Raw genomic sequence first — 14,679 nt, 5'->3', positions numbered from 1 at the left:
TGGGCCCTGCTACCCGCCAGGTCTCAACAGAACTCAGGCCCAGACAGGCCCCAGCTTATCACTGGCTTCACTCTCTGGGTTATATTTAGCCCTGGCCCTCACAGAGAAAGGTGTGGGCCAGCCCCTGAGATGGCGCACACCCCAGCCACTGTGCGCAGAGAGGGCGTCCGCCTTGGCCTCTTCAGACGCTGCTGCGAGCCGCCGCCAGCGGGAGGTGCACCCTCCTCCCTGAGGGCCTGCGTGATCTTGTCTGTCTTGTTCGTTGAGGGACCATGGAAGCCTCTAGAACACTCTGTTTCTGTGTGGCTGTTGCTTAAAAATTCTTTGCTGAGCGAACAAGTGAATGATCTGAGTTCAAGTTCTAGATAGCTGGACTTCAAGGACAGGCACATGAATTCCCAGAGGAATGCCTTAGAAAACCAAATGCATTTCATGCTATTAAATACAGTCAACTTTATTCAAGGAATGGATGTTTTCATCGTCCTTCTCCCCTTCTTCTCTTCCCTCCTCCAGATCTAGCATTAAGGCTGCAGAGGGGGAGGGGGACATGGGAGGCCGGCCCGGGTGTCCCACGTGATTTCACCCGCAGTGCGTGAGGGCTCTTGGCGTCCCTGCAGGGTCCTGATGACAGGCTCCCTCCTTGTCCTCTGCTCAGCCCGTGACACCAGCCCCCTGCAGAAACTCGTGGGGCTGTGTCTCCATCTCACCTGCTGAGCACCTGAAGCAGGCTGGGGCCAGAGTTCAGGCGTGCGGCCAGACCCTGACAGCAGAGTTCAGAGGGCAGAAGCTGGCAGCTCTCAGATCTCACAAAAACGGAAAGAGCCGTTTTTTCAAAATATAGAGGACTGTAGCAAGGAAGAGGGCCAGTGCAAGGAAAATGAGAAGCTTGTCTGTCAGCTCTCGGCGATTGTATTTTGTGATGAGCTTCCGTCCCAACTGGATGGTCCCTGACATGGATTTGAATTCTTCATTTGCATCCAGGATAGTCCGTGAAGAATTAACTGAAACAAAAGGGAGGGAGCATGACTCAGACACTGTATGACTTTGCGGGCTGGGTTCCCGGTGTAACACTGCGCTTGGGAGCAACTTCCAGGGCCAGGACAAAAGATGGGAAGACAGGCAGCGCAGAGAAGCTCAGAACAAGGACAGGGCAAGGAGAGGCAGCTCCCTGGGTTCCATCCAGCTCAGGGAGGGATGAGGTCTGCTTACACACATGGTCACAGGGCCATAACTAGGGAGGACTCCTAACCTGACACCTTAAACCTCCTCCCAACGAGGACATCAGCAGGGAAAAGGGCAGAAACGTGTTCCTTTTCTCATCACCAACCTCCACTTTCTGAAGGAGGCAGGCGCTGCTGAGAACCGGTGGTCACAAAACTAACCCAGGGGACCGTGGACAGCACTGTGAGCTCTCTGTGGGGACAGGACTTTGCACCTGCGAGGTGCACCCTGCCAGGATGCCTGCTGGTCAGATATGCTCTTTGCAGGATCGTGAAAGAGATGGGGTGTCCTGGGCCCTGCCGCTCACCCTCATACAAGCTAGTCCTTCAGTCCAGGGACGCTGGCTGTAGTGTTAAACACATGATGTCCGTGCTCCAGCCCCCTGGGAAACCTACGGAGAAGCATGCATCCCTTAAGGTTCATTGCCTCCCCGTGACAAACGAACTGGAGAGCCGGTTACTAGGCCTGACACCTGGGGAAGAAGGCGTACCTGGCAAGACTCCTCTATAAAGCCATCATCAGGATATCCCCGGAGTGAAACGCTGTCAAGTGAGAAGGCTGGGTGTGAAGGACAGCATGTGAGATGTTTCCATTTATGTAACAAAAGAGGGGATAACTAACACCTGCTTGCGCTATGCACGCTGGAGAGTCTCAGGAGGCTACGAGACAAACTGGGAGCAGTGGGCGCCTCCAGGGAGCAGGCCGGGAGGTCTGAAGGCAGAGCTGTTCCCGCCTGTGCCGTCCAGAGCTGTGCAGCCGGTGCTGACTGCAACAAGTCACGCACCCCCTGAGGGAGTCAAAGGTGCCCCATTCAAACCTCAATGTCCCTATAGGCAAATACCCGCACAATTTCAGAGATTCAGTGTGAAAAAAGAAGAATGTAAAATGTCTCTCAATAATTTTCCCTATGAATTGCATATTGAAATAAATATATTATTACAATCAATCTCATATATTTGTTTTTACTTTTTTTTTAATGTGCCTAGTGAAAATTTTAAGTATGTGGCTCCCATGACGTTTCTATGGGACAGTGCTGACCTGGAGGGTTTTTCCCTTAACTATGTCATTCATATTACCTTTTACAAAATTACAAGCTAGTAAGCAAATAAACTACCAGAGGAAATGGAGCAGTAGCTTGAAAAACACAGAGGGGTACAAACAAACACTCGTGTAACAAAAGTCCCTCTCATTCCTCTTTCTCCATGCCTGCTGCCACACTGAAAACCTGGCTTTTCCTTTTAAACTTTCTTTAGAGAACTTTAACCATCACAAAAGCAGACAGAATAGAATCATGAAATGCCATGTGCCACTGCCCATACCCAAGAACCATCAACTCCTTGGTAATCCTGTCCCCAAACAATTCTGGCCCCGCTACAATTTTGCAGCAAACTGCAGACATCATATCCTTAATGGACTTAAAAAAAAAAAAAAAAAAGACAAAAAACTGAAGTCCTAATAGATTTTTAAGTCAAGCTGAATTTATGAGTCACAGGCAAGGATTAATAACCGTTCTTTCTTTGATGGCCATCTCGCCTATAACGTGTGCCCCCAAAACAACCCTCAACACCCCAGAAACCACCAGGATCTGTGTCCCCTTCTCAGCACGTAACTCTATGGTCAGTTTCTGATCCGCCTGCTGGGGGTGGGTGCCTGTTACTCACACCAGAGCACAGAAGCCCTGGACTCCAGGGCCAGGTGGGCTCCTCCCTCTCACATTCCCCTCGGGCCATGGCCCCAGTGCACACTCAGAGGAGGTGACCAGCTGGTTCCGAGCCTAAATGCCCAGATGAGTTTCAAACATAGGCAGTGACCTTGGGGACAAGCTCCTTGGTTTCCTTTTTGCGTCTGCCTGTTAGGATAGTGCACTGGAAACAAACAAGCAAAAGAGTGGTTCAGAATTGCAGATAACTTCTAGGGGTGATAACGGTATTGCTTTTTGTTTCTTGTTTCAAAAGTCTCTTATCTTTTAGAAAGATATATGGAAGCATTTATACGGATGACGTCTGAGATTTGCTTCAAAGTCATCAAAACGGGGGCAGAGTGAAGACAGAGTTGAGGCTGGCCAGGAGCTGGCCACAGCCGCAGCTGGGTGGCGGCTCCTGGGAGTCGTGTCCCCGGCTCTCTACTTTCGGCTCTGTGCGACTCCTCCAAAGGTGTCTCAGCGTAAACCCTCTGCCTCTGTTCTCCTATAGGGAGGATGCTGGGAAAGGTGCTGGGGAGAACCAGATGGTCTCAAGAAGCTCAGCCTCTGACCGTATCTTTCAAAAGGAGCTCACAGGCCTTCCCTGGTTGTCCAGTGGGAAAGACTCCACGCTTCCACTGCAAAGGGCATGAGTTCGATCCCCAGTAGGGAAACTAGGACCCCACATGCTACACAGCGCAGCCAAAAGTAAAAAATATATATATAAATATATAAATAAAAGGAGCTCACAGGAAAAATAACACTGGGGAGTACAATTCTAAGTGGATGTCCTAGTAGACCAGCTGGCAGCCAATAACTGATCATCTCCTTGCCTGGCCAGAAGGGTCCCCAGAGCCCGAGATGAAAAATAGACTCTCAAGCCCCTTCTCCAGGCCTGTTGGCACCCACTCTCCAGGAGAGAGCCTAGGAGTTCTTCCAAACATTTTGATGGGGTGTGTGGATCCTTCAGTACAACTATAAAAACCAAAAAGGGAAATGAGAGCAGTGCATCCCAACTGGGTAAGACCACGCTGTCGCAGAAGTAAGAAGCCACACAGATCAGTGAAGGCGGGGCAGATGTGGGCAGAGGTGGAGGAGCCCGGGGGTGAGGGCCTGGAGCCCAGCGGCAGCCTCCCACTGCAGGCCTGGCCTGACTTTACCCAGCGTCTGCATGGCTTCCTCGCTCTGCTGGACCTGCTGGGACATCATCCTGCTGATCCCCATGAGGCTCTCTGTGATGGCGCTGGACGTCTGGGCCAGGCTCTCTTTGGCAGTTTTCCTAGAAGTACAGAGGAGGAGGAGGAATGTCAACAAAAGCCTGGCTCAAGAAAGCCCCGGATTCAAACAAGATCCCACCTTCTAATCTATCGAATCAGCATGTTTTTTAAATGGTCATACTTAACGGTGGCAAAGGACTCCCCCTGACAGCTCAGGGGTGAAGAACCCACCTGCAGCGAGGAGACTCGGGAGACGCGGGTTTGATCCCTGGGTTGAGAAGGTCCCCTCAAGGAGGAATGGCAACCCACTCTAGTATTCTTGCCTGGGAGAGTCCATGGACAGAGGAGCCTGGCGGGCCATAGTCCATGGGGTCACAAAGAGCCTGACATGACTGAGCGGCTCAGCACACCGCAGTGGTGACAAGGGCATGCGAGCGCACGCACGTGAAGACTGCCGGTAGGGACGCCCACTGGTGCTCCTTCCGAGAGCCAGCTGGCGATGTGTGTTAGGGGCCTTAGCAACGCTCACGCCTTTGACCCAATAATCTCATCCCTGGGAATCTCTCCAAAGGAAATACACAGAATGTGGACAAAACTTTACATACCGACGTGTGCCCTCGTGTGTTACTCATAATACGGACATAATGAGAAATATAAACCCACACAAGCAGGGGATTAGTTATAAAGAGCTTTTTAAAAAAACAGGCAAATCTTTGTGAAGATAATAATACTAAGTGAAGACCAGGAGACTATGTTTAATGTTCAGTTCAGTTCAGTCGCTCCGTCGTGTCCGACTCTTTGCGACCCCATGGACTGCAGCATACCAGGCCTCCCTGTCCATCACCAACTCCCGGAGCTTACTCAAACTCATGTCCATTGAGTCGGTGATGCCATCCAATCATCTCTTTCTCTGTCGTCCCCTTCTCCTCCTGCCTTCAATCTTTGCCAGCATCAGGGTCTTTTCAAATGAGTCAGTTCTTTGCATCAGGTGGCCAAAGCACTGGAGCTTCAGCTTCAGCGTCAGTCCTTCCAATGAACATTCAGGACTGATTTCCTTTAGGATTGACTGGCTGGATCTCCTTTCAGTCCAAGGGACTCTCAAGAGTTCTCCAATATCACAGTTTAAAAGCATCAATTCTTCGGTGCTCAGCCTTCTTTATGGCCCAACTCTGACATCCAAACATGACCACTGGAAAAACCATACCTTTGACTATATACACCTTTTGACAAAGTAATGTCTCTGCTTTTTAATATGCTGTCTAGGTTGGTCACAGGTTTTCTTCCATGTGTCTTTTAACTTCATGGCTGCAGTCACCATCTGCAGTGATTTTGGAGCCCAAGAAAATAAAGTCTGTCACAGTTTCCATTGTTTCCCCATGTATTTGCCATGAAGTGATGGGACCAGATAATGTATGGTACCATGCTGATTTTATAAAAAATATGGAAGAAAAAATAATGAAAGGAGGCAATATATCAAAATAGTTGTGAACAGCACAATTCATACTTTCACTTTGTGATTCACATTTTAATTTTACCAATTTACTAAAAATAAGAATGTATTTCTTTTATAGTTAAAAAAATTACTTATAAAATATCAATTTTATGCTGAAAACAAGAGAGGGTTCCCCACAGTAGGTTTTGCACCTTGCCACCTGCTGTCTTTCTGTCATCAAAACCCAGAAAGACAAGAAGATACATACCTTTGCCGGAATAGGTCTCCTCCCTGAAGAAGCTCTGCTTTCTCTAGGTTGTCGATAGCAATTTTGCAAGTGAGGTTAGCCTTCCTCCATGAGGTCTGATTGCTGGAATTACCAAAGCCATGTGTGAGTTTCTCTTGATGCCGACAGGCTGTCAGTCAGTTCAAGTCACAGTAGGCTTCCAGCCAGGGAGTGATGGGGAGGCCACCTGTGTGTAGCCCAGAGTCCGTCACCCTTCCCACCACATCCTCTTCTTGGCTGCCCCAGAAACTGTTTCCATTCTCCTACCACCCACAACAGTCCCTTCCCCCAGGGCAGCCAGAGGGAGAAGACCGGTCACAGCGTCCCTGTGTTTATAGCCTGCAATGGCTCCACTAAAGGGTAGCATCCAAACTGCCCAGCTGGGCGCACGCGGCCCCGTTCAAAGTCATCTCCTACACATTACTGTTCTGCCCGCAGCGTGGCTTGGTTCTGCTCCTGGAGAACTATGCCTCGTTCATCTTTGTTTCACCAGTACCCAGGACAACAGTTACTGACCCATTAGCTTCTCCGTCAATATAGGCAGTAAGAGGCAGAAAATCAGTACAAGACACTTTTCTTCAATATTCCTTCAAGGTTTGCTGCTCTTTACACCAGTGGTCCCCAAGCTTTTTGGCACCTTCGGTGGACTTTTTCTGCTATCAATTCTCTTTAGATTAAAAAGGACCCTATATTACAAAAGCAACGAATTTTTTGCTTTTTAAAAAATATAAAATACAGCATAATGTTAAATATGCTTTTGTACACTATACACAGTCCCAGCTACCAAAGAGCCCTGGCTTACCCCCTAGCTTCAGCAGGTTTATTAGGCAAACTCAGGCACAAGCCTCACCGGGAGCAGGCGGCCCAGAGGAGGCCACTGGCAGGAGGCCAAGCCCCACCCACCTGAGCATCTGCTTTTTGTGATTCTCCACTTCTTGGAGCAGAACTTGCTTCTCTGACTCTCTGTCTTGCTCTTTAGCCGACTGCTCAAGCTCCTTTGGGAGGAAATCAGCTCTAAGTTAAAATGATTTTGAAAGGTAATGAAAAACTGGAAAGCACTTCTATTTCTACCAGTTATGCAACAGCACTTGAAAACCCTCCTAGAACAGAAGACTCAGGAATGCTGGTTCATACACAACAAACATCCTTTTACATAGAAAGCTGTCTAAAAGGAAAGAAAGGACCATCCTCAAGAACTCAAAATGAGAAAGGAACTATGAGTCACAGCAGCCTTCCTGTGAGGGGTGTGAGGCTGCCCTGGAGCAGGGGATGAGTTCCTGCAGTCCAGGACGTGCCTGAAAGGAAAAGGAAAAAACTACAGTAACACAGGAGCCTACTGATCCCACTCTGAGATATGATGGAAATAACACACTGCTATCTGTTTCTACAGGCTCTCAGTCTTGGTACATATTTCAGACTGAATGGCAAACACGGTTTTCAAGTCCATGTGGGGACAGAAAACAAAGCCTTGGCCACCTGAGGCTGGGAATTGGAACTGAGACCACTGCAAAGCCAGGAGCACAAAGGGATACTAATACCCTCAGTGAAAAGGTGAGCTAGGAAAACGTCTGTCAACCAGCACAGAGAAGTTGTGGAGTTTTTTGTTGTGAGATGTGGCTAGAGGGATATAAATGTCTCTCCCAATTATAACTATGGCACTCCCCTCACATGGATCGAGGGTCCAAGTTCATCCTTCCTGAGTGGTTCAAGAACCTCCACAAGGAGAAACGAACATAAAAAGTGCTCCCAGACCTGTGGTAATCCCAGGAGACCTGGCAAAAGCAAATGCAAAAACCTCTGAAGAGACTGACATTCAACCCAGGTCGCACGAAAGCCCCACAGGTAAGGCCTTCTGAAAAGAAAGACTCAGAGCCCCAGATAACCAAACACCAGGACACAGCCATCCACCTCAGTGAGGGGCAGCAGACCTCACTTTCTTTTCCTCTAGAACTCTCTCTGCTTCTCTGTGACAGAACTTCCATTTCCCCCACCTTGCCTCCCTCCCTCCCTTCTTCCCACACACCCATTCTTCCAATCAACGATGGTGCCCAATCTATACCATCATGAGGGATATGCAGCGAACACCAGGAACAGTCCTGCTGTCATCGAGTCTACACTCCACTAAAGAATCTAGATTTTAAACAAGTCATTAACTTAACACAACGCGAAACCTCTCCAGTGCACATTCTTTCCTTTCCCCAGGCGCAGCGTCCCAGCTCCGCACTCACTCACCTGTATTCTGTGCCGCAGTTGCTGAAACTTCTCTTTCACTTTAGTGTTCAGTTCGGTAAGTGCACTTAATGGTCCTGAACAATCTCGAATATCCTAGGAGACATTGAAGAGATGAACGGGCCTTTCTCAAGGCAATGAGAGGAAATGACACCAGCTGTACAATGAGAGAGTTGGCTTAGACCACAACTAAGTTGGACCTACTGGCTGTAATTCATCCTAATCTCTGCTGTTTACCTCTGTTAACACAAGCAGAAGCATTATAATTTACATTTTTTTCATCCCTCTTTGGAGTCAAGTCTGAGCGAGCAACATAGAAGCATAAGCAGAAAGACAACAGTGCGACTTCCTTGGTGGGACCGTGGATAGGAAATCCGATGCTGCGGAGCAACTAAGCCCGCACACCACAGCTGCGGAGCCTGCCTCTGCAACTACCGAAGCCCTGTGGGGCCTAGAGGCTGTGCTCGGGACCAAGAGAAGCCGCAGCAATGAGAAGCGCATGCGCTGCAACAAAGAGTAGCCCCTACTTGTGCGGTCAGCGAAAGCCCATGCGCAGCAGCGAAGACTCAGTGCAACCAAAAATTAATTAATAAACACGTTTTTAAAACCAGAAACGGACTAAGGAACTAATAAGTCTTGACGTTTAACAGAACACCACCATTATGAAAGACTTAAAGCAGCTTGCATACCCGGCAAGAACGAACACCTGAGAGGGTACCATAACTTCAGGTCTTTCCAACCTAAAAATGAGGATGCTAAATTCTCGGCATATGACAAGACGAACCTCTTTAACTGCTTGAACTAATTTTACAAACCATCTATTAATATTATAAATCACAGAGTTTACAGACATGTTCAAATGTAGATTTCGAATTTGTTTCTGGACATTCAGAATTACCAGGGCCAGGTAAAAAGTAGGCCCTAGAGCCAGACCATGTGGATTCAAATTCTAGTTGCAGCAATTTATCAGATGTATAATCCTGAAAAAGTTACTGAAGCTTCTGTGTCTGTTTCCCCATCATTACCCACTTCATAACCAGGTACCCACATAAAGGGCTTAGCAGGAGTTGCCACACTGTAAGGATGTGCTAAATCTAGCTATAATCAATTGTTCTCTTCAGGAGAAAGTGAATCTTAGAGAGTGCAAAATGGGGCTGAGGCAATTTAGATCACCTGAAAAGCCAGTTTCATTTTTATGAATCCTAAATTAATTCTTCTAGAATTGGCCCAAATGTTTTGTAGTTTATACATGGGAAAGGTGAAGTTCAAAAAGTTTAAATGTTTGTATCAAGTTGTTCTTGTTCTCTGGATTACTCATTAAATCACAGTTCCATGCAACATTTAACGGCTATTAATTTGGTTTATTTTGCACCTGATTTCCGTAAGGAGCTTACTTTCCTTCACCTTTTACCACAGCTAGATGAAGACTCTTACTTAGCATCTAAGGTTGAGTAACACTGCTGGAAATGGAAACCATTTGCCCAAAAGAAAGGTTTAAAACTCTTGGTCTCTTTTTGATAAACTAAAGGAACTATTTCTACATTCCCAACTCTTGCCTATGCCGACTGGTTCACTGAACTATTACCTTCTACCCTTAATTGGCTTAGGCAAAGGACCTCAATCGCCCCATCAGTTAAACGAAGTAGACGCCAAGAATTTTTTCTAGGATGACTTTCATTATCCGCGTCCCAGTTTTGCCATTATCTACTTTCTGCTCAGGCAGACTCCTTCCTCATTTACAAAATCACAACTACGGTCTAGGTCACGTTCATTTCACCCAGTACCTCCTGGGTGGCCTTTGGTGCCACCGGGCATCAGACCAGCAGGGGGCGAGGCTGATGGCCTACAGGACGCTACTAAAGCATGAGGAGGACGGGATCAGAAGGCGGGGCCAGGCAGGATGACAGGTATGTTTTGAGGCTGGCTGGGGGTGGCGAGGTGACGGCCAGGGGTGTGTAGGGGAGCGGCCACATAGGGGAAGCCCAGTTAGAAGTGGAGGTAGAGGAGGGGGTGTCCTGGAAGAGGGCGAGCTAACGGCAGTCGGACGGAATACCAAAGCCAACGATCCAGGGGAGGGGCCATGGGGCGAGACAGTTGAGGGGTAGTGGGCAGGGAGCTGGGCCAGTGGCCTCGGAGACATGACCAAGTGGGGAGAGCTCGGGAGAAGACCGCTGAGCTCACATAAGGCCAGCTGAGCTTGGATTTAGGGCTTCTGGACCCTGGCGGGGATCCCGGGCATTAGTACCTGGATAAGCGCCTTCACCTCCAGATCGAATTTGACAATCTCTTGGTTACAGATACGGACGTGGACATCTTGGGCAGCAGCCATGTTGGAAATGCCGGCTACGGGAAGCCGCGGAGCCCAAGTTCCAACGCGTTTTCGCACCGGCTTCCTTTTTAGCCTCCGGGTCTTACGGCAGCGCCCCCTAGAGACCGGGCCTGAGGCGAGCGAGGGTGGTGGCGCCAAGTCCTGTGGCCTTTGCCTGACACGTGGGAAAAATCAGTCGGCCTCTTGTTGTGGACCTAGAAGACGTAGAGAAAGAAAGGAAGGAATTATCAGGACGCTTTAACAGGGGCGTCTCCCCATATTCTGCCCATCAGCCATTCTAATGACTGCATATTTTTTGCACAGGGGGGGAAAGATTGGAAGAAAAATATCCATTGGGATGTCTCTGGAAGGTGGAATTAAACAATTTTTTATACTCCTTTAAACTTTCTTGTATTTTTCATATTTTCTACAATGAAAACAAGTTGTAGGGTGAAATAAGAAAATGACAAATGTTATCATTATTTTTTAAAAATGTATGAAATTCAAGGTAGCTTGCTAGGGTTAACAACTCCTGTCAGTTCAGCCCACGGTTGGAGGGATCTTTCTAAAACGCCCAACTGATCAAGTCACATTCCAACTTACACCCCTTCTCTGACTCCTGGCGTTTCCCTTTTGTGTGCAATTGGTTTTAATAAATATACTTTGCTGGAGTAGTTTTGACGGATTAATGTAGTTTTTAATGGAAATATAAGTGAGTCGCTTAGTCCTGTGACTCCATGGACTGACTGTAACCTGGCAGGGATGTAACCCTCCTCTGCCCATGGGATTTTCCAGGCAAGAATACTGGAGTGGTAGCCATTTCCTTTTCCAGGCAGATCTTCCTGACCCAGGGATTGAACCCAGGTCTCCCACATTGCAGATTCTTTACCGTCTTTAGAGCTACCAGGGAAGCCTTAAATTACTTAATGGAAATACTTAAGAGCACACCCTCAACAGATGGAGGCTCTTTCATTGTATAATTATTATTAACTAGTCCAAGTTTCTTAGCTGGATCTCAAGGGCATCAATCACCCCACCAGCCCTGTCTCCTTCCTGGATTCTTCAAGCTCTTTTTGGAAGTCTAGTCCTGGAGAGAACACCCTCCCTTGAAGCGTTCATCACACCACTGCATCTAATAGACTGGCTGGGCAACGCATCTTGGGCATCTGCCCTGGCTTGAATCCTGCTTGACCACCCACTTCATCTCTCTGTGCCTCAGTCTCCTCAGAGGCTCACTGCCGGCAATCCCAGCATTGACTGGAGGGCTAAATGAGGCAATACAAACAAGCGCCAAGCACACTGTAGTAACGTGGAGCGTGGGGAGAATGCAACGCACACGACTGCCTTACTGTGGCACTGGCATTTCTGAAGCACTTCCCTTGTGCCAGCCACTCTGTACTAAGTGCTGTATGTGTATCATTCTAATGTAACTCTCACAACAATCCTGTGAGGTAGAATCATCCACTTCTTACACATAAGGAGACAGGCAAGGAGAGACTAATGACTCACCCAGCCCAAATGGAATTGCTAGGTCAAAGGATAGATGCATTTTAAAATTTGGGTACATGCTACTGAATTGCTTTTCAGAGAGGTTGTATCAATTTACACTCCCACAAGCAATGCAGTACTAATGCCTGCTTTCTCACAGCCTTGTACACATGGTGTCTTTACAAACACTAAGATTTTTGCCAATCTATTTAAGTGAAAAGTGCCATCTTTTAATTTTCATTTCTCTTATCATGAACTGAAAACTGTTTTTCTTTTACTATCTGTTCATTTTTCTATTAGGTTGTTGGTATTTTTTGTATCAGCTCCCAGAGCTATTTACATACTAGGAGGATTTGCCCTGAGAGATGAGCTTTATCTTAGTCAGTAGAATTTTGACTTGGCTTACGGTATTTGGGGCCTTAAAGAAGTTTTATTTGAATTCTTTTGCATTTAGACCTTTAACCACTTTGAAGTATGTGTTGGCTTATGGTGTGAAATATACAGCCAAGTTTACCTCCTCCAGAGGAGTACCCAGTGTTCCATCACTATTTTCTGAACAATCCATCTTTTTCTCACTGGTTTCAGATGCTGTATTTACCATATAAATTCTTACATCTGAATTTACTTCTACACTTTCCATTATATTCTCTTGACCTACTACTCACTCATGCACCATAATGACAGCTTTATTATTACAGTTTAATGTGCTTTAACGTTAGGATCAGGCACCCCATTTTTTTCTCCATGTGAACTTAACTGTAATTGTATTGGTATGTCTCACTGGGATGGCACTAAATCGTTACTTTAACTTTGGAAGACTGACGCCATTGACCGCTCCTGTTTAACAACTTCGTCTATCTTTCCATTTGTTCCAGTCTTCTTCTGGGTCATTCGTAGTATTTTAATGTTTTCCATAGAGCTTGAACATTTTCTGTTAGGTTCATTCTTGGCAACATCTTAAGATTAAAACCCTTAAAAGAAACTGAGGTTGATGTTCTTCAAGTCACTCAAACGTTCTGGATTCTTAAGTAGAAGTTCCCTATTCAAGACAGTGAAGAAAGCCGAAGTCTGCACGTAGTAGATGGGCCCACGTGATCTTGGGCCCCTTTCCCATCATGCTTCTTGCTGGAAATTCCTCTTCAGCCAACGGTGGCCAACTGCATCTCCAAGGGGCAGTTACAGAAGGAAACAACATAGCTCTTTTCTCCATGCTCCAACACATTCCCTTCTAATAAAAAAGACTCAATTCTAAGCCCTTTAGCTAGAGGCCAACTTTGAAGGATAGGTAGAGTTTGGTGACCTGCACTCCCCATCACCGACTACTGTCATGCTCTTTTGCTCCCATCACCTGTACCTTCTAATCCTGACTAGCTTTTGGCTACTACACCTACTAGGTTTTGGCTTTAATTCTTTCTGGTTTTCAAATCCTAAGCGCACTGTCTCCCTCCTACATAGAAAACCATCCAAATATGGCCTGTGACTTGCCTGGTCGCTTACAGGAGAGTATGCACGGCCTCTTGAGTGCTGTGAGCAGACTGCCATCTGAATTGAGAGTTCTGTACCAGGTAAGTTGGGTCTGGGGTGACTCCACACCAGTCAAGTCTAGGTCTAGTCTGACTCTTCTGTAAAATGGACATGATCATCTACCTGACTGGGTCACAGAATGCAGCAGGTGACTTCCCTGATGTAAAAGCACCTAGCAGGGGCTTAATAAATGCCACCCTAGCCTTCCAGGGCTTTCTAATGCTTTCTTCCTATTCTGAACCTTTCAGTTTGGACATGAAAGTAATTCTGAACTAATGTTTTTTTCTCTGGCTAAGGTGTTCTCCTGGTTCTGAAATCAGTGTCGGCAAGGAGGGACAACTGAACCACCCATCTCACTGCATGCTACCCACAGAAGGTTCAGTTTCCTAAGAGCTCTACTTGAAGGGCTCACCTCACCCAGCTCCTTCAAATTCCCAGACCTCGACAGAGGCTCCTGTGACATTAAGTCCTCAAGCAGAACCAGTCCATGAGAGGCTATGTCCACTCTGCTTCCTGACTGCCTATCACTCAAATGAAGCGAAAACGGCTTCTTCAAGGGACCAGGGATATCATGAACACAGCCTGTCAATTCTCTTAACAGCCCCCACTGGATGTGGTACCAGTGTCCTTGAGGTAATGTCCTCTGTAGTGATGTGCCTAGAACCCTTTGCGTGTGTAAAGCTCTTGTGTTGTTCTGTGGTTCTGTTCAGACCATGTGGCCTCCCTCAGCAAACTGAATATATTCCTGGAGGTCTCTTTAACTTCCTCCCAGCCAGTACCTAGCGCACAAGTCTTTACAGAGTAACTGCTAAACGAATGTCTGCTGGCCGAAGGAACATTGCTGCAGTGAGGTTCACTCAGGTCCACTGATTTAATGGTTCTATGTACACGCCCAGCCAAGCTTGGAGATTTACTGAGAATTATGAAACACACATACAAAGCTTAAGTCAGGCAAGACTCAAAATACTTTATTTCCCTCAGAGAACTCACCTGGCCAAAGAATCAAGAGGAAGAAATAAGGATAAACCATGTTCTAAACTATCAAGAGTGTGTTTCTGTCAATAAATAATACTATGTAGGAGCAAATTTTAACTGGCATGTTGAAAAATCAGCTCTAAGTGTTAAAAAATGTTATCTCTTTGTACACTACACCAGGAGAGGGGCAGTGCTATCAAGAGTTCACTGCTGTCTCTAGCTCAGAATTTTGTTGCAGTGGCTTACTTCGAAGGGTGGATGGTCACCTCAGACAGCAACAGAAAAGCAATGGGAAAAGGAAGGACGAAAACACGAGGC

The 14,679-nt window shown here is 47.0% G+C and overlaps 1 protein-coding gene across 1 annotated transcript; it reads right to left on the bottom strand.

The window, feature by feature from the left end:
- Positions 434 to 10,496, bottom strand: BNIP1 (BCL2 interacting protein 1). Its single transcript, XM_005694537.2, has 6 exons — positions 10,312 to 10,496; positions 8,070 to 8,162; positions 6,741 to 6,832; positions 5,820 to 5,921; positions 4,063 to 4,181; positions 434 to 1,001 (listed from the first exon to the last, which is right to left on the bottom strand). The coding sequence occupies exons 1-6, from the start codon at positions 10,393 to 10,395 to the stop codon at positions 805 to 807; spliced, it is 687 nt and encodes a 228-aa protein (XP_005694594.1). The 5' UTR covers positions 10,396 to 10,496; the 3' UTR covers positions 434 to 804.

Source organism: Capra hircus, chromosome 20, assembly GCF_001704415.2.
Source record: "Capra hircus breed San Clemente chromosome 20, ASM170441v1, whole genome shotgun sequence".
NCBI classification, from domain to species: Eukaryota; Metazoa; Chordata; class Mammalia; order Artiodactyla; family Bovidae; genus Capra; species Capra hircus.
The sequence above is the reverse complement of the archived record's forward strand: the minus strand, read 5'-3'. Positions and strand labels throughout refer to the sequence as shown.

Bases quoted from the DNA above. Each gene is read 5' to 3' on its own strand.
- BNIP1 (XM_005694537.2), bottom strand. From the start codon at position 10,395: ATGGCTGCTGCCCAAGATGTCCACGTCCGTATCTGTAACCAAGAGATT. The intron at 4,182-5,819 runs GTATGTATCTTC...CTGTACTTCTAG, and splicing joins GGAGACCTATTCCGGCAAAG to GAAAACTGCCAAAGAGAGCC. The intron at 1,002-4,062 runs GTAAAGTCAGGC...CTTTTGTTTCAG, and splicing joins GGAAGCCATGCAGACGCTGG to TTAATTCTTCACGGACTATC.